Source organism: Lactuca saligna, chromosome 4 (assembly GCF_052625555.1).
Source record: "Lactuca saligna cultivar CGN05327 chromosome 4, ASM5262555v1, whole genome shotgun sequence".
Classification (NCBI taxonomy): domain Eukaryota; kingdom Viridiplantae; phylum Streptophyta; class Magnoliopsida; order Asterales; family Asteraceae; genus Lactuca; species Lactuca saligna.
Genome location: NC_136420.1, coordinates 290,393,610 through 290,415,093, shown reverse-complemented (window position 1 = coordinate 290,415,093; position 21,484 = coordinate 290,393,610). Strand labels below are relative to the sequence as shown.

Here is a 21,484-nt window from a genome sequence, read left to right as displayed (position 1 = left end):
CTAAGGAGAGTTATCCTTAAAGTTCTATTGAATCTAAATTCTTTTCAATTAGAAAAATTCCATATATGTATGGCATATTAGGCACCAAATCATAAGAAACAACACTTTCACTTTTGTGAGTGATATCATCAACACCATCATGTCTAAATTTGAGAAAAGGCAACATGTTTTGGTGTTCTCATATTCAAATGGAATTGCTATAAAGGATTTTTGTCATTTTTCCATACAAACTCTTACTATTATTACAAAAGATATTCCTTTGAATCAACATCAATTTGTTTACAAGTGTTAACGTAATCTTGTCATCATTCAATCTCACTACACCCATGTCTAAAGCTTCCATTTTCATCTTTATATCATCTAAGACTCGCTAAACTACATATAATTCCTTATGTGCCTTATTCTCCTCTCTAGTTGTAGAAATTAGTGCATGTCATATGGTTATAGAATCATCTTGAATTTCTTTAATCACATGTCGATAATCATCTAGAGGAACATTATGAGAACATATGATAAATATTACCTGATCGATGATGGTTGGTTTTGGTTTGTTTGACATTAAACATTTGTTTCTATCTTATCTTCCGAAATTGCCTCCACTTACACTTCCTTCATGCACTTCCATCATACACCCCATGTGTTGGACGCCTCGTCTCATCATCTGAACATGATGAAAACCTCCATTTTTTCTCTGTCTCTATTCACCATTAAAAAAGTATTATTTGATTCATCTTAAAGAGCCTTCATTTCGTTGTGTAATCCGCCACATCTTTCACTTTCTCATTTTTCTCTTACTGTTTCTTCAACTTACAATCCTTTACAAGATGATTTGTACTAAAAACAATTATTACAATTGTAATCTAGATCACCAAATAGCGTCTTCTCCAAAGATTTAAATTTTTTCCCTCGTATTGATATTTTGTGGATGGATTACCTACAAACTTAATTCTAGATTGATAGGGACCTTGTTTCTAGAAGGATTCTAATTCATACTTGAATGATAATTCAAAGTTCAAGAGTTAATCTTTCAATAAAACTTCTTTGCTTGTTATTGACAATTAAGGCATGATCTTCATCACATTCCTCATATTTGACATTATCATCATTTGGAACTTCAGATATAACAACTTTATGAGATTGCTTTGATCGAAAACACTCCTCCTTCGTCACCAAAGCTAGTGGTCCACTATAATATTTACCTTTAATTATTCCTTCACATCATCTTCACGGAATTGCATCAATTCACTTTGCAAGGGCACAAAGTGTAATTTCATGGAATTGCATCAATTCACTTTGCCTAAGTAACTAAGATTGGGAATTTGAAAAATATTTAGTTACTTTTGTACTTCATCATACTTATAATGGAAGGTTTCGTCCTATCCTACCCGTTCGGCTAACGACCCTCCACTAGTCAAGAGTGTGGTGGTAAGAGTGGATACCCATTCAATAGCCATATTATAGGAAAATTTCCTTAAACACCCCTTATAGACCAGCTTCGTGAATGCGGCCTACTAACGGTAAGACTAACTTTTACTCATACATATATATAATGTTAGACTTTTAATGTTATATATATAGTATAGGGTGTATTTTATACTTTTAAAATACTAGGTGGTCAAGTTTAACAATTATACTTTTAATTGAATTAAATTGTAAACCTAAACTTTTATGGATTTATTAAACCTCTTTTAATTATACACCTTAACTAATTAATAAAACCACAAGGGTGTGAATTGAACTTTGCAAAACATTACTAGGTTTTTAGAATTTAACATTCCTAATTAAACTTTTAATCAACTTTTAAATTCCAAAACTTGAGGGTAAGTTTTGAAACCTTTTTCAAAACATTTGGGTTTTAACTATTTAAATTTCAAAACTACAAAACTTTTGGGTTCAAATTTAAACTATAAAATCTAAAGGGGAAAATATGAAACTTTTCATAACAACAAAGATCAAATAACAAATAATCTAAATTAACAATTAATCACATAATTATCCATATTTGATTTATTTAATGATTTCTTGCAAAACAATTTATCAATTTAGTCAAAATAATTAATCAATTATCACATAAAGAAACAATTATCTTATTAATTGATAAATATCTTCAACTAGATCAAAATTATAGTCAAATATATCATATAATCGGATTAATATTGATCTAACATGATAAGGTAACTATCCATAAGCAAAAACAACAAGAAAACCTGAGATACCCTCCATCTGACGAGTTGACTCGTCGAGTCAGCATGGATGGCGAGTCCAGCCTCCAGAAACCCAAAAAACGAATTTTCCAGTTATACAATGCATCAATACAATTGAAGCCAAGCTAGGCTCTGATACCACTGATGGGTTTTGGTCCTAAGAACATCCTATGTGCTCATACAAACCCTAAAGCTTGGATCTAGGTTTCTCTATTGTACATGCAAGTTATCCAAGACTATAAACCCTAATTCTAGCATTCAAATGATCATATTAACATAAGAATATAATGTTACCTTGATTGTTATGTAGCAATAACAATCCCAAATCTCCTTGTATTGACTTTGGAAGGCTTAGAGTCACAAGTGTTACTCCTCTAATGGTTCACAAACACCATAAGCAAGAGGATGAAGAGGAGAGAGGATGGAGGCTGCCCAAAAACGTCTACAAACCCTAGAGAAGTCTTAGCCACGTTTTTGGGTCATAAGGGGTCTTTATATAGTAAGGCTATTAGGGTTATCTAACAAGGAAACCCTAATTTGGATGCTTAAGCCCTAAGCAACCCATGGAGCCCTTTCCTTAAGGCCTTGGATGATTTCATATGGGCTTCCCCCATAGAATTCGTCCACCTGATAATATAAGGCAATCCATGGCCCAAATTGCAATTATCTTATAATTACAATTCTAGTCCCTTAAGTTTAATTAATCTCTTTTAGTTACAAAACTAATTACCAATTAATTATTGACTAATATTAATTAAACAATATGATTTCTCCTTTAATATATTATTCTCATAATACATTAATAAATCATATTTAATCATTTCTCTCCATAATTCATCCTATCAAGTTGCTTTGGTGAAAGCAACCCAAAAGGATCATGCACCATCGGGTCAAATACGTACCAAAATAGTTATGGACTTAGACACTAATCCAACAACACCAACACACTAAACTTCTCGAACATCTAATCTAGCAACCACAATACTTTTGCTTTAGATCATAAAAATTAGCAAGTATATTCGTGGATTTGTTGTTTTTCTTGTTTTTTTGGTGCCTCTGTAAATATATTTCAGACGATTCACCATATCTTGAGCAGTCTTACAGTTCTTAATATGAACAAATATTTTAGGATGAAGTACATACCTAAGCACATGCTTGCATGAAAGATCGTTCCAAATTTTCATCAGAGTCTGGTTTTAGTTAATCTCTAAACGTCTTCATAAAGTGCATATAGATTTTATAAGTGTGAGTGTTTAATCCAAAAGTATTAGTGACATTGTATAATGCTTATGAATTGAAATTTTCCATTGAAAATAGGAATGGAATTGCCAAAAACTTGTGAAACATAAGTTACTCATGTAACATCATAATATATATATATATATATATATATATATATATATATATATATATATATATATATATATATATATATATATATATATATTAAGGAAAACACCAATAATATCATTTTATTATAAATACTAATTATATTTAAAATCATTTATAACGAAAACAATCATGGCGTCATCTCATTAAAACTTTTAAATGAAATATCACAATTATTACAAGAATCATTCCTTACATAATTTTCAAAATAATTATGAGAGTTTACCTAAATGATGTTAAAGACATTATTTAAAATGTACATCCAAGAGCTTCTAACAGTCTATTCGTGTCCCTTCCCTAAAAATGTTAGTAAATAATGGGTAAGAGAAAACACTATATTGATTATATGTGCACACTAAAACACATAGCACCTAACACATAACACATAATCACATAATATTGGTACCAATTTCTACCCCACATTAAATTGGTTCTTCCCCCAAGGGCCTTTCTAAATAATACAATATAAAAACTCATCACTTTCCATCGAGAGCCATCATGACTAGCTGGTACAACAAATTTTTCCTCCGAGAGGCTTCTCATTGTTGACCAATCCTTGACCACTTCCGATGAGATGCATGGATCAATAAATCTAATCCTAATCACATGGTTCATATGATAAGATAGTTAGTGTAACTCACCTGAAGCTGCAACACACAAATATAAATAGTGAAGTGGCTAAGATGGATTCCTAGTTCTCTGTACACCTATATCATATTTAATCCTTGCTTAGCTCATATTTCAGTTATGACGTATTAATACTTCATAATATACTTTGTATTCACTTTTATTATCGTTATTGCAATTACTTTGTGGACTAATTTGCCAATCTTATCCCTATTTATTTTAAGTCTTAATACTTATTATTAAAGAACACCTCCTTATCTTTTAGGGATATAAAATACATGTTTAAATTATTTTTCTGTAGATTTCACAAATTGATTATAAAACTTTAACCATTTTTTTGGACCAATCAGTGAAATGGTCATCAACACCCTAGAGAAGCGAGAATTATTTTGTGGAAAACTTATAACTTAAACTATACTCCTTTTGATAAACCTAGTCCCCGACTTCATGCCAATTGGATTTTTTCTAGAATTATTTATGTATTTTACAAGATGGCTATTATAAATAACCATCATTCTGGATCAGCCAATGAAGAATTCCAATTCCATCCAACTTGAGAATGGAATCAGGTAGCTCACTTTTTAGGTAACATACTAGACACAATTAATAAACTCAATAAAGAAACCTCATGTAATTTGGAGTTTACCATAATTAACTATGACTTTTACAAAATGACCAATGTGATTAGTGAATTTTCTGAACCAATTTGCACTCATTGCAAAAACTATACATTTGTGTTTAGAATTAGATCAAGCCCTTGGTATGGATTAAATTAGACATCCACAAATTTCTAAGAACATATTTTTTATGCAATTTGAACAATCTAATGATTTTATATGATTTTTCATAGTTAATGGGCATTTTCATAATTTTGCAAGACCAACAAGATTGAGTTTAATTTTGTCCCACTAATTAAGAACATAAATATTAAACCACAACCATTTAAATCGTTAAAATGCAAGTGATAACCAAGTGTTTTTAGATATATAAGATAATCATCTTAATGGGTTAAGAGCATTGAATCAAATTCAACATAATAACGTACTTTTCCCAAACATCAAACTAGAAGGAAGCTTAGGTTATAGTTTCAATCCGAACCCCTATAGCACTTAAGCCATTGAGATAAGGGTTGAATAAGATCTACAACTCAAACACCATGGATTGGTGATGAAATGGTCAAATGGTGATCAAAACTTCACACGCTAAAGTGACTAGATTTCATTCTGAACCCCAAATCATTTAATCCATTAAGACAATGGTCGGGTAAGAGCTACAACGACACCATGGATTGGTGGTGACTTTATGGTGCAATGATGGTCAAATGGGTTTACCTGCTTATTTTTATTTTTTAAAATTATTATTAATTTAAACCTGACTTATTTATTTAATTAAGTTTTCAAACCATTTTAAATCTCCTTAAACCCTTTTAATATTAAAACATTAATTATTTCTTATTTGTTTTTATTTAATTATTTTTATTTATATCTATGTATTAAATAATCAAAAAGGAAACAGATTGTTACAGCTCTACATTTATAATAATTTTGTCCTAGAAATTATTGGTCTTCACTTTTGCTTCTGACACAAACCAAGACACTAAGCTACATCTCTTAATAGATATTTGGTCCATATTAGTTTATTATACTAATCTCGTAGTTCGAGTATCTAGACTCATGTCTCCTCTTTATTCTATAAGGTAAAGCTCACAATCTCTTCCTGACTCGAGTTTACAACATGATTAAATTGGCACCTCGTGCATGAAACCACCTTTGGCTTTTATTACATAACTATTTGTTAACCTTACTGTAACAATTTCACGCAAATCATTTTGAAATGAGCATTACTAATTAGTTTACCGATTTAACTGACGATGCATCTTATTACTTCAGGTTTCTAGGCAACTTTTATGATTACATCTTTGGCTATAGGCCTTTACTTCAAAATAAATGTCATATAAGTTATTGTCTACCATGTGGTTAATTTATCACGCTAAGCCGTAAATCTTTAAGATGGTTGGCATTTATTCACGAATCTTGTCATGTTCTTCTTCGTTCTTGACTACAAATACTTGTCCTTCACATCTCTGTACTTTTTAGTGGCACTTAACTAGATAGGAATCTCCGACCTCAAATCCTCATTCCTATGGATCTATCTGGTGCCACTGATGAATCATGAATGGAACCCAATTATGGTTGTATCTAGTCAACAACCCTGGACTATCTTTGACAAGATTGGGAATCCGTCCCTAGCTATGTCACTTTTCATGGATCTCTAACTTTGCAACTCTATTATGAGTATGTCATATCATATACAAAAATGGTTACAACACTTTCACTTTCATGCATGAAATTTGATGTGGTGCACAACTAATCCGTATATGCTCATTGTATCTTCTACGATGTTAGCTTTTCCTAGGAGGTAAAGTACCTCTTAATTATCATCTCTAATTATAATTAGCCATCTTTTAGTATCTCACTCTCATGTCCTGCTGATCATTATCCCACTTAACCTTCCTTTCTAAAAACTGAGAAAAACTTCATTATGTGTTCGTATCGTGTTCAATACCCAAGCAATAATCAAACAAGAACATGCAAAGGGACCCCTCACAACTCTTAACCAAATTGAACACTACAAGAAGATTGGGCAACAGCGGCAACACATGTCGCCGCTAAAGGTTAGGCGTGTCGCCGCTAATACCTTTAGCGGCGACATGTCGCTGCAAATACGGTGCCTGTATTGTTTCGTCGCTAATACGCTCAATGTCGCCGCAAATACTTGGTGTCGCCACTAATACTCCCGTCGTCGCTAATGCTGCCCGTCGCCGCTAATATGTTGTCGCCGCTAATACGACGCTGTCGCCACAAAAGCCGTCGCCGCTAATGCTCTTTTGATTTTTTTTTTTTTTTTTGTTTATTTATTTCACATTAAATTTATAATCAATCCAAATATTAATCCATATAGCATTTGAAAAATCTAATAATTTTATATAGAAATATTAATACATAAAATCATTCCAAAATATTAATCCATATATATACCACATTTAGTATTGTTTCAAATTACAAAACGTTTCATAAAATCCTAAAATAACTACTCGTCCTCATCATCATCTCCATTATTTGGTGGCGGCAATGAGCGAAACCATTCTTCCAATGCTGCAGAACAAACCGGGTCCTGTAGTATTGTTTGGAGCATTTGCAACTATAAAAAAACAAAATATATTAACAATATATCAGAATAACATTATAATTAATTATACCATTCCATTATAGCATTTACTAACAATTACCTGTGATTGTGGTTGTTCTTGTGTCATTGGTTGTTGCTGATCGTACATAGACACAACGGTAGGGGGTTTACGCCCAATATTGTTCAAAACAATCTTTTATATCAGTTGGTGCTAGACCGCTTGCCTCAGAAGTAGCTTGGGTTCGTTGGTTTATCTCTTCGAGTAAAGCATTCTGTATTTTTTAAAAACAATAAAAATCATAAAAATTAGATTACTAAATACCTTTGATGATATAAACACTTATATGAAAAATACAAATTAACCACTTACATATTGTTGCTCGACTGCAGGACTATAAAATACCCCTTGGCGATTGGAATTAGCTTTACGAAAAGCTTCAATTCGACTGATATCCTATTTAACATTAAAATTTAGATTAGTTATACTTTAAATAAATATTTAAATATATCATAACTTACTTCTTTGAAACATGCATTGCTGTATGAGCTCGACTCCCATCTGTTTACAACTACTTGTTTTGCACGACATTCCTTGTTTGACGCCGAACGCCTTAAAAATTCTGGCGTTTGAAAATGTTTGACTGCCTTCGCCCAATTTTCATGTGACATTCCGTTAGGGGGGTTGTTTAATGCGGCTTGGATATCTGCAGGTCCCCCGATTTCCTTAAAATAAGCATGAGCTTTACTTTTTCGGCCTCTGTAAACTTTTGCAAGACTCGAATCAATGCTCCACAACAATTGAGCACACTCCGGATCCATGTTAACCTTATCCAAATCAAATTTATTCTGCAAAACACAAAAATTTTAGTTAATTAAATAACAATCACAACTAAAATTAAAATTGTATCCAAAATTACCTTTAGATGAACAACTGTTGCGTTCCTTAAAGCGGGGGAAACATTGTCCCAACCAGATACGTTGAAAGGGACATTGTTCCACAAATACCTCCCAATTTCATGGGTGAACCAATTACCACGCTTCCCAACAGGGGAATATATGATCTCCCTGTCGAAATCCAAATCTATGGGCTTTCCCTTATTTGCCCTTATCAACTTTCCCAACTCAATATTTTTTGACATGCCCCTCCTTTTTTTAGGAAGCGCGGCTGAAAAAATACAATTAAACCTATTAGTCACGATAACTTATTATAAAATAATAAAAATAGTTAATAAATATATCATAATAAAACTCACCATTTTGTTCGTGCTGACCACGACCAAAGCCTCCTGGAGGTGGTGGATCCCCGGCTCCATCACCTCCGTGTCCAAGCCCCATAACATCGGCCATCATGGCAAAGAGTATTGCCCAAGTAAACCTCATCTGCAATATAAATAAAAGTTAGTTACCCTGCGAAATTATAAGATATACAATATAGACAAACAACATAAATAAAAGTTAGACAAACAATATGAATTAAAGGTACATTTCAAATAAAGTTTCTATTTTATTACCAAAAAAAGTTGGATTTTTTAATCAGAATCTTGATCATATACTTCAATGTCTTCTTCATCCGTATCATAATCAGAATCGCCATCATCATAATCAGTCTCTTCATCGGAAACATTATCGATTCTACCCGTTGGCGGAGGTACTTCAGTCTCGTCTTCATCATCATAATTAGCATTGTTTTGAGCTACGTCAACATTGTTTTGAAAGTATTGTGAGAAGTTAATAAAAAGTCTAGCTCCAGATGAAGAGTTGTTTTGAACTATGTCAACATTTTCGGCCTCCACATTGTCGACATCTTGGATAGAGTCACTGTAAGCATTTTGGACACGAGGATTGTCGGATGGTAGATCCCAAATATTTCAATGATTAACATGCTCGACGACACAACGAGGGTTGTTGTTTTAGTTTCTTCGATGATTAACAGGCTGGCGGATGTAGAACACTTGTTTGGCTTGCGAAGCATATATGAGTTGATCATCTTGGTACGCTTCTTTTTCTGTGTCGATACTTATGAAATTATCATCAGGAATATCTCCCGTATCAAACCACTTGCACCGAAATATTACAATAGAATAATCATATAGATATTGCACCTCCATAATCTCTTCTAACTGGCCATAATATTTCTCTCCATTCTCACCAACCGCTAGAACCCCAGAGTTTTGCGTTTTGCGTTGTGCATCATGACTAAGTACCATAAACCTAACACCGTTGACTATGCACGCAGTGTAAGTATAAACATCCATTTGTGAACCCATTGAAAGGGATGACAACTCTTTGTGGAATTCAGGAGAGTTTTCTTTTTCCATCTGATAAACCTATTAAACATACGTTTATCTGTTATGTATTCTTGATTCATTAAATTTATGAAAGATATTTGTTTGTTAATTATGATTACCTTTTCAAGAAACCAGTTGGAAAATTCGGTCTTTTCGTCACTTTCAGGATGTTCAGATTTGAATTTTCTATATTGATGAAATATATATATATATATATATATATATATATATATATATATATATATATATATATATATATATATATATATATATATATATATATATATATGTTAAATTGATGAATGGAAAAAAGTAACAATAAATAATGAAAGATAATTAAAAGTAAGAACACTTACTCGATATATTGTCTGACTTCTTAACAACTATTCAATATAAACCATTCAATATTACATTTCTCTGTTATATCAAGATGTTTGATTTGCGTTGCGCTCGTCGGTCGACACTTGGACTCAAACATCCAAAACTTTGTTTTTTCAATGACAACGTCTTCGTTTCTTTCAAGGCGATTGACATCTCGAAGGTACATTGAACAAAATGTCAAAGCTTCTTCAGCAATATAACCTTCAGCTATACAACCTTCCAGCCTCGCCTTATTTCTGACATAGTTTTTTAGTTTTTTCATATACCTTTCAAACGGATACATCCATCTCATACATACCGGGCCTCCGGCAATCGCTTCATCAGGTAAATGCAAAACTAAATGAATCATAATGTCGAAAAACGCTGGCGGATAAATCAACTCTAACTTGCACAATATTCTAATAATGTCTTCTTTTGATTTCCTCATATCCTACACCTTTAGTGTTCTGGAGCAAATTTGCTTGAAAAACGTACAAAGATCTACAATTGGTGTAGAAGTTTCTTTGTCCAATTGGTGTAGAAGTACCCAAAAGACTCTCACCCACATTTTTCTCGACATGCATCAAATCTATGTTGTGTTTCAGCTGTAGAGAAGACCAATACTCGAGCTTGAAAAATATGCTACGTTTCGATCAGTTCAACTCGAATCCTTGCCGATCCATGTTTTCTTTGAGAGTGTTAGGATGTTTACCCGGTTTACGAAGTATTAGACGACCTAGTTGCTCTTGTATGTCTTCATTATTAAAGTGTCTCGGAGCGGGTCTTGTCTCTGGTTGCCCATTAAATTTCAAACTCATCGTTAATGGATCCTCAGCATCTAAAAACCGACGATGACCGATATAAACGACTTTATTTACTGCACGGTACGAAGGAGTGTCTTCATTGCAAGTCGGGCATGCTCTATACCTTTGTCCGCTCCAACCCGATATACTACTACGAGCTGGAAAGTCGTTTATTGTCGATAACAACATAGCTTTCATCGTGAAGAATGTGTTTGTCGCTGCGTCTTTAATGCGTATGCCTGATTGCCATAAAAACTTAAGCTCTTCCACTAACGGCCTAAGGAAAACATCTATGTCCTTTCCAGGCGCTTTAGGGTCGGGAATCAACAAGGCCAACATGAATGATGACTCTTTCATAAAAAGCCATGGTGGCAGATTGTAAGTGGTGAGTACAACCGGCCACGTACTATGCGGATTACACATGTTACCAAATGGATTAAAGCCATCAGCTGCCAGCCCTAGTCGTACGTTGCGAGGTTCACTCGAGAAGTCAGGGAAATCTACATCAAATTTTTGCCAAGACTCTCCATCAACGGGATGACGCATCACACCATCTTCTGATCTCCCAGTACTATGCCATATCATATTTTTGGAAGTGTACCGTGAACAATACAAACGGCGTAGTCTAGGGGCCACTGGAAAGTACGGTAACACCTTATGAGCCACTTTCTTACCCTTGGTGTTTTTATCAATCCACCGACTCTCTTTACAAACGGGACAAACTTGCAATGACTTGTGTTCCTTCCAGAAGAGAAAACAATCGTTTTTGCACACATGAATGGACTCGTACCCCAAACCTAACTTCTTCAGTTTCTTTTTTGCTAAATAATATGAACGGGGAACCTTGTTGCCCGGTGGAAATGCCGAATGCAACAACTCAAGGAGTTGATCAAATGAACTATCAGTCCATTTGTTGTTGACCTTCATATGCATCAGCTTTGCTAAAAAATCAAGGAATGAAAACGTACAACCAAGATATAACTTGGTTTCGACTGCCTCTAACAACTCTTCAAAATCATCATCGACACCACTACCCCCTGTATTCGAGGTTCCTTCATCGAGGTTTATATCATTTTCTCTCGACTCCCACATAACATCGTCAATAACATCAGCCATCTCATTGCTTGGCGATACGGCATCTACAACTGGAGGGATTATAGGTTCACCGTGATATTTTCTTTAATATTTTCTAAACGTAAATTAATTAGATTTTATAATTAATTTAATATTTTCTTTTTTGTTATTGGTTTAATTTATTAAACTAACTTTATTTTCATTTTATTTTATTAAACTAACTTTATTTTATTTTAATTTTAACATTAACTTTATTTTAAGTCGCTAAAAATATGTTGCTATTAAGTTAGTTTTATAATTAATATAATTTGATTTTATAAAGGTAACTTAATTTGATTCTAAAGGTAAATTAATTAGATTTTATAATTAACGTAATATTTTCTATTAAGTTAGTTTTATAATTAATATAATTTGATTTTATAAATGTAACTTAATTTGATTCTAAACATAAATTAATTAGATTTTATAATTAATTTAATATTTTCTTTTTTGTTATTAGTTTAATTTATTAAACTAACTTTATTTTCATTTTAATTTATTAAACTAACTTTAATTTATTTTAATTTAAACATTAACTTTATTTTAAGTCACTAAATGTATGTTGCTATTAAGTTAGTTTTATAATTAATATAATTCGATTTTATAAATGTAACTTAATTTGATTCTAAACGTAAATTAATTAGATTTTATAATTAATTTAATATTTTCTTTTTTGTTATTAGTTTAATTTATTAAACTAACTTTATTTTATTTTAATTTTAACATTAACTTGATTTACAACTAATTTATTATTTTTTTAATGTTTTTTTTAAATTAATTTAAATTTATTCTATAATTAAATTAAAATTACTAGAAGTACGTTGCTATTAAGAACCTAATTAAAGCTAAAATTGTAATGACCAACATTAAGTCACTAAAAGTATGTTGCTATTAAGTTGGCCAAACATTAAGTCACTAACAAAATTAAGCACTTTCAAACCATATACAATACATTACTAGAAGTAAGTTGCTATTAATAACCTAATTAAGCTAAATGTATACATCCAATTTCATATTTCAATAACCTAATTAAGCTAAATGCATATTTCAATTTCATCCAATTTCATACAATTACGCCAAATGTATATATTCAATTTCATACAATTTGCATATTCCAATTTAATCCAATTTGCATATTCCAATTTCATACAAATATATACATCTAAGTTTCATGTTAAGGCAATGTGGTATAACTTCAATGTAATCTAAACATAAATTTCAACAAAATACATACAATCCAACAAAATTCCCACAAATGTGAACAAAACACACATAATAATTCAACAATCCAACAAAATGCATAACCAACAAAATACATACAATCCAACAAAATGCATAACCAATTCATATATCAAAATACAAACATAATCACTCAACAAACTTGAAAAATACTCACTATTTATCATCTAAAACAGAAAAATCATAAAGAAGATGAGAAATTTGACCTTGGTTGGGGGCAATTTCGGAATTTTGGCTAAATGTCGACCTTGGTTGGGGTTGTGGCGGTATTGTGGCTGCCTTGATGGAAGGATAAGCTAGCTAGCACCGGTCCAAGAAGCAATGCATCCACCAAGTTGAAAAATTGCGAGATATTGAAGAAAAAACGAGAGAGAAAGAGTATGGGTAAGTTGTGAATGACAGAAAGGTAACTGTGACGGGTATATGCGTTTAGCATTAGCGGCGACGTAGAGCAATAGCGGCGACAATAGGGCATTAGCAGCGACACACAGAGGGAAAACTCAGCGCGCCTTTCCGCTTTCCTTAACAACCGTTAGATTGAAAACAAATCGGACGGCTGGGGTGAAAATGACGCGGATCGCTAAATGAAAGCATTAGCGGCGACGTCTTTAGTGGCGACAGCTAGCAATAGCGGCGACACGTAACGCGTCTTTTACGTGTCGCCGCTATTGCTGGCTGTCGCCGCTAAAGGTGTCACAGCTAATGCTTTCTTTTCTTCTAGTGGAAGCTTTCCTTTGTAAAAAAATAAGTTTTTCTTTCTATGACTTAACATGAACCTTGGAACACCTTACAAGACTCATCTATAAGAATGTCTTTCTCACTTTAAGCCATCTATAACTAAGGGACAACCTCATTTTGTCCACTCTTATTATTTCGTCACTACCTAGTGTATCTAATTGTCACTATTATACCTATGAAGTGATTTTTTTGCTCACGAGTGCATTAAACTAGCTCGAGTACACCCTATTCCTTTGTCATGTCTTCACCACCGATGATTAGGTCTCCCCCACTTGGGTTTGAACCCGATCATGCTGTGAACCACTCTCAATCATAGCATGGTGTCATAGTCTTGATACTCAATGATTGCTTTTAACATTTGTCACCTACGATCTACACGAAAAGATATTTATCTGCTACTAATTTTATTAATATTTTATTAGGTTTCTTAGTAGTAAATTGAGAAGCTTTTCCTAAGTCATCGGTCTCCGTCTTCTTCATTATTCATGCTGCTTACATCTAAGAATGAAAGGAATAACTATTCACCACTTTCTCATATGATGCATACTCTCGTTAACCGTTCTCTTCTTTCTGCTAAATTATTCAAACGTTAATCCTTTCATGGGTCTCCTTCCATTTACCTTTGATCTTCATATTGTAGGTGAAGTGTTGAGAATGTATAACTTCATATTTGGCTAACCAATACTATGAATAAGTGAATCATCCCACTGAGATTCAAATCAATATACAAAATCATAAGTAATGAAGAATTAAATATGCTAGTGCCACATTTAGGTAGTACACATCGATCTCTATTAGGTATTTTAAGTACTCTATCATAATATGCGTCCATCCATTACCCTTGAATTGATTCACAGAAAACTGTATAATTATTTCAAATCACAATGCGTACCATGTGTTGGTAATGTTACCCACGACATAACATCACATACACACTATACAAAGAGAGTGTTGACTTTAATTACCACCTACTTTCCGATTTAGTAGTTTGGGCAAGTTTCTATTTCTATCCATTAGAGTTTAGACTGTTTCAAATAACGCTCAAAAATTCTACGATGTCCTCATGATTCCTCCATACTCAAATATATATCATATGCTTTCGGTAGTACAGCAAACACTACCGTCCACACCTATAAATATTTGTTTCTGGCAATTCCACAATGTTTTCCTTTTCATTAGAATGTAGGACACTACATACATAGATAACCCTTAAGATTTAGATTGTCCTAAGGGTAAATTTTAACAGACCACATCGATTCACGTTATTGACCAATGAAGGAAAAATGTATCATGCATGCCTAGCTATACATAATATCCAAACTAATAGGCATTCGAAAGCTTGATCCTACCTATAAGGAAACATTCAAAAAAGAACATGTAATAAGCCCAGATCAACTATTTTAAGCCTATTTGATCCTAGTTATCCACAATTAAAGCATTCATGGAACAAGCCGCCAACATGGATCTTACTAAAAACTTCTATAAGGAAATTTCATATTTACTTGCATTCAATAATCATATATGGCATATAACACATAAGGGCATAAGGAAATCACCCTTATTTACAAGAAGTCTGGGTAATAGTGGCGACGCGTATCGTCGCTAATGGTAGGGGTGGTCGCCACTAATACCTTTAGCGGCGACATGTCATTGGAGATGCGTCGCCGATAATGCTTCGTCACTAATACACATAGAGTCGCCACTAAAGGTTACTAATCGCCGCTATTGTACTCGTCACCGCTAATAGTCCAGCGTCGTTGCTAATGGTGTGTCGCCGCTAATACGTAGTTGTCGCCACAAAAGATGTCGTCGCAAAAACTGTTTTGTTTTTTATTTATTTATTTGCTTATTTAACATTAAATTTATAAAAAAACAATATAACATTTATAAAATCTGATAATTTCTTATAGAAATATTAATCCATACACAAACAATCCAAAATATTAATCCATACCACCTAATTAAAGTATTCTTCCAAATTACAAAACATTTTCATAAAATCCTAAAGCAACTACACGTCATCATCATTTCTTTCATTATTTGGTGGGGGTAATGAGCGAAACCACTTTTCCAATGCTGCAAAACAGGTCAAGTCCTTTAGTGTTGTTTCCAGCATTTCTAACTAGAATGAAAACAAAATATATTACCAACATATCACAATAACATTATAATTTCGAAAAATCATACCACTATACAAAATATCAACATATCAACATATCAAATACACTTAAACATACATCTACTTTCCAATATAACATTGTACTTTCAAAACATTACCAAACTACAAAATATCAACATGTCAAACCATAACCAACATATCGTTATAGCATTCTACTTTCCATTATAGCATTGTACTTTCAAAAAATTACCAAACTACAAAATATCAACATATCAACCCATAACCAGCATATCATTATATCATTATACCATTCAACCATCTATTATAACATTGTACTTTCAAAAAATTACCAAACTACAAAATATTAACATATCAAACCATATTCAACATATCATTATAACGTTTTACTTTCCATTATAGCATTTACCTTCTAAAAATTACCAAACTACAAATATCAACATATGAAATCATAACCAACATATTATTATAGCATTCTACTTTCAATTATAGCATTGTATTTTCCATTATATCATTATACTTTTCAACTTAAACTAACAATTACCTGTGATTGTGGTTGTTCCTATGTCACTGGTTGTTCCTGATCGTACATGGACACAACGGTAGGGGGTTTACGCCCAATGCCTCTGATATGTTCGCATCGCACACCCAATATTCTTTCAAAACAATTTTTTATATTAGTGGGTGTTAGACTACTTGCTTTAGAAGTAGCTTGAGTTCGTTGGTTGATCTCCTCGAATAAAGCATTCTATATTTTCAAAAAATAATAAAAATCATAAAAGTTAGATTACTAAATACCCTTGACGATATAAACACTTATATGAAAATACAAATTAACCACTTATGTATTGTTGCTTGACTACATGACTATAAAATACCCATTGGCGATTGGAATTATCCATACGAAAAACTTCAATTTGACTGATATCCTATTTAACATTAAAAACTAGATTACTTATAGTTTAAATAAATATTTAATATATCATAACTTACTTCTTTGAAACATGCATTGTTGTATGAGCTCGACCCCCCTCTGTTTACAACTACTTGTTTTGCACGTCATTCTGTGTTTGATGCGAACGCCTTAAAAATTTTGGGATTTGAAAATGTTCGACTGTGTTCGCCCAATTTTCATGCGACATACCCTTGGGGGGTTGTTTAATGCGGTTGGGGTATCTGCAGGCCCCCCAATTTCCTTAAAATAATAATGAGCTTTACTTTTTCGGCCTCTGTAAAATTTTGCAAGACTCGAATCAATGCTCCGCAACGATTGAACATGCTCCGGATCCATGTTAACCTTATCCAAATCAAATTTATTCTGCAAAATACAAAAATTTTAGTTAATTAAATAGCAATCACAACTAAACTTAAAATAATATCCAAGTTTCCTTTAGATGCACAACTGTTGCGTTCCTTAAGGTGGGGGAAACATTGTCCCAACTAGATATGTTGAAAGGGACATTGTTCCACAAATACCTCCCAATTTCATTTGTAAACCAATTACCACGCTTCCCAACAGGGAAATATGTGATCTCACTGTCGAAATCCAAATCGGCGGGCTTTCCCTTGTTTGCCCGTATCAACTTTCCTAGCTCGATGTTTTTTTACATGCCCCTTCTTGTTTTTGGAAGCTCGGTTGAAAAAAAAAATACAATTAAAAATATTTGTCACAATAAATTATAAGAAAAGAATAAAAATAGTTAATAAATATATCATAATAAAACTTACCATCTTGTTCGTGCTGACCACGACCAAAGCCTACTGGAGGTGGTGGATCCCCGACTCCATCACCTCCATGTCCAAGCCCCATAACATCGGCCATCATGGCAAAGAGTATCGCCAAAGTAAAACTCATTTGTAGCCTATAAATTACAAGATGTACAATATAGAAATACAATATGAATAGAAGTTAGTTACCCTACAAAATTGTAAGATATATAATATAGGCAAACAACATAAATAAAAGTTAGACAAACAATATGAATTAATGGTACATTTCAAATAAAAATTCTATTAAAAAAAAAAAACATTTGATTTTTTTAATCAAAATCTTCATCATATACTTCAATGTCTTCTTCATCAGTATCATAATAAGAATCATCATCATCATAATCAGTCTCTTCCTTAGAAACATTATCGATTCTACCCGTTGGCGGAGGTACTTCAGTCTCGTCTTCATCGTCATAATCAACATTGTTTTGAGCTACATCAACATTGTTTTGAAAGTATTGTGAGAATTCAATAAAAAGTCTAGCTCCAGATGAAGAGTTGTTTTGAACTATGTTAACATTTTCGGCCTCCACATTGTCAACATCTTGGACAGAGTCATTGTAAGCATTTTGGACACGAGCATTGTCGAATGGTAGATCCCAAATACTTCAATGATTAACATGCTCGACGACACAACAAGGGTTGTTGTTTTGCTTTCTTCGATGATTAACAAGCTCACGGATATAGAACACTAGTTTGGCTTGCGAAGCATATATGAGTTGATCATCTTAGTACGCTTCTTTTTCTGTGTCAATCCTGATGAAATTATCATCAGGAATATCTCCTGTATCGAACCACTTGCACCGAAATATTACAGTCGAATAATCATATGGATATTGCACCTTCATAATCTCTTCTAACTGGCCATAATATATCTCTCCATTCTTATCAACCGCTAGAACACCAGAGTTTTGCGTTTTACGTTGTGCATCACGACTAAGTACCATAAACCTAAGACTGTTGACTATACACGCGGTGTAAGTATAAACATCCATTTGTGAACCCATTAAAAGGGCTGACAACTCTTTGTGGAATTTTGGAGATTTTCTTTTTCCATCTGATAAACCTATTAAACATATGTTGATGTGTTATGTATTCTTGACTCGTTATATTTATCAAAGATATTTTTTTGTTAATTATTATTACCTTTTCAAGAAACCAGTTGGGAAATTCGGTCTTTTCGTCACTTTCAGGATGTTCAGATTTCATTTTCTATATTGATGAGTGTATATATATATATATATATATATATATATATATATATATATATATATATATACTGAATGCAAAAAAGTAACAATAAATAATGAAAGATAATTAAAAGTAATAACACTTACCCGATGTATTGTCTGACTTCTTGACAACTATTCAACATAAACCATTCTATATTACGTTTCTCCCTTATATCAAGATGTTTGATTTTCGTTGTGCTCGTCGGTCAACACTTGGACTCAAACATCCAAAACTTTGTTTTTTCAATGACAACGTCTTCGTTTCTTTCAAGGCGATTGACATCTCGAAGGTACATCGAACAAAATGTCAAAGCTTCTTCAGCAACATAACCTTCAGCTATACAACCTTCCGGCCTCGCCTTATTTCTGACATAGTTTTTTAGTTTTTTCATATACCTTTCGAATGGATACATCCATCTCATATATTCCGAGCCTCCGACATTTGGTTCATAAGGCAAATGCAAAACTAAATGAATCATAATGTTGAAAAATGTTAGAGGATAAATCAACTCTAACTTGCACAAGATTCTAATAATGTCTTCTTTTGCTTTCCTCGTATCCTCCACCTTTAGTGTTCTGGAGCAAATTTTCTTGAAAAACATAAAAAGATCTACAATTGGTGTAGAAGTTTCTTTGTCCAATAATGCTCTAACTCCAATCGGTATTAAACGTTGCATAAGAATGTGATAGTCATGAGATTTCAACCCAATAATGTTAGTATCATTATCTACCACTTTCTTACTGATGTTAGACCCAAACCCATCAGGAAATTTAACATCTCTTATAAATTGGCAAAAGATTTTGCGGTCAGGTTTCTTGAATGAGTAGCTTGCATGTGGTCTAGTGAACTTGTTACCCTTTTTTTTGCAACCATTGATTACGCCGGATATTTAGATTTTTCAAGTCCTCACGTGCATTTGATGTGTCTTTACTCTTATCATTCATCATAGAAGTACCCAAAAGACTCTCACCCACATTTTTCTCGACATGCATCAAATCTATGTTGTGTTTCAGCTGTAGAGAAGACCAATACTCGAGCTTGAAAAATATGCTACGTTTCGACCAGTTCAACTCGAATCCTTGCCGATCCATGTTTTCTTTGAGAGTGTTAGGATGTTTACCTGGTTTACGAAGTATTATACGACCTAGTTGCTCTTGTATGTCTTCATTAGTAAAGTGTCTCGGAGCGGGTCTTGTCTCTGGTTGCCCATTAAATTTCAAACTCATCCTTAATGGATCATCAGCATCTAAAAACCGACGATGACCGATATAAACGACTTTATTTACTGCACGGTACGAAGGAGTGTCTTCATTGCAAGTCGGGCATGCTCTATACCCTTGTCCGCTCCAACCCGATAAACTACTACGAGCTGGAAAGTCGTTTATTGTCGATAACAACATAGCTTTCATCGTGAAGAATGTGGTTGTCGCTGCGTCTTTAATGCGTATGCCTGATTGCCATAAAAACTTAAGCTCTTCCACTAACGGCCTAAGGAAAACATCTATGTCCATTCCAGGCGCTTTAGGGCTGGGAATCAACAAGGCCAACATGAATGATGACTCTTTCATACAAAGCCATGGTGGCAGGTTGTATGTGGTGAGTACAATCGGCCACGTACTATGCAGATAACACATATTATCAAATGGATTAAAGCCATCAGCTGCCAGCCCTACACATACGTTGCGAGGTTCACTCGAGAAGTCAGGGTAATCTACATCAAATTTTTGCCAAGACTCTCCATCAACGGGATGACGCATCACACCATCTTCTAATCTCCCAATACTATGCCATATCATATTTTTGGAAGTGTATCGTGAACAATACAAACGGCATAGTCAAGGGCCACTGAAAAAAGTAGGGATGAGATTTAGAACCGGAAAACTGGACCGGAACCGGAACTAGAACCGTTAGAACTGGAATATGTAAAACCGGTCCGGGTCCCGGGTTTAAAAAATGGATCTATCTGGGTTCCAGGTAATCCGGGTTTTGGGTCCTTCGGGTCCGGGCAAACCGGGTTTAAGAACCGGAACCGTGTTAGGAACCAGAACCGGTTTTAGGGACCGGAACCGATTTCTATGGAAAGTTTAAAACATGCATATCTCATTCATTTGAAGTCGGATTGACATGAGGTTTTTTCCATAGTATAGTTTATAGTTTTTACATGATTTTAAACTATAATTTTGTCATTTTTATGTTTATATTCATTGACTTATAGTCTCTCAAAGTTGGGATATCAAAGCTGGAATTTTTTTTTTTTTTTTTTTTTTTTTTTTTTTGGTATTTTGTGATAGTTTTAAAACATGCATATCTCATTCGTTTAAAGTCGGATTGGCATAAGGTTTTCCGTAGTATAGTTTATAGTTTATACAGGATTTTAGACTATAATTTTGTCAT

General features: G+C 33.4%; 1 protein-coding gene across 1 annotated transcript; it reads right to left on the bottom strand.

Annotated features, from left to right (window-relative positions):
* Positions 1–19,295: 19,295 nt before the first annotated feature.
* On the bottom strand, positions 19,296–20,886 carry LOC145040763 (uncharacterized). The gene is made up of 2 exons (XM_078988663.1): positions 19,946–20,886; positions 19,296–19,830 (listed from the first exon to the last, which is right to left on the bottom strand). The coding sequence occupies exons 1-2, from the start codon at positions 20,884–20,886 to the stop codon at positions 19,296–19,298; spliced, it is 1,476 nt and encodes a 491-aa protein (XP_078844789.1).
* Positions 20,887–21,484: the final 598 nt, after the last annotated feature.

Excerpts from the sequence above, each read along its gene's own strand:
- LOC145040763 (XM_078988663.1), bottom strand. The coding sequence starts at position 20,886 with ATGATATGGCATAGTATTGGGAGATTAGAAGATGGTGTGATGCGTCAT. Across the intron at positions 19,831-19,945 it reads CAATGGTTGCAAAAAAAAGG|TAAGAAAGTGGTAGATAATG; the intron begins GTAACAAGTTCA and ends GTCTAACATCAG.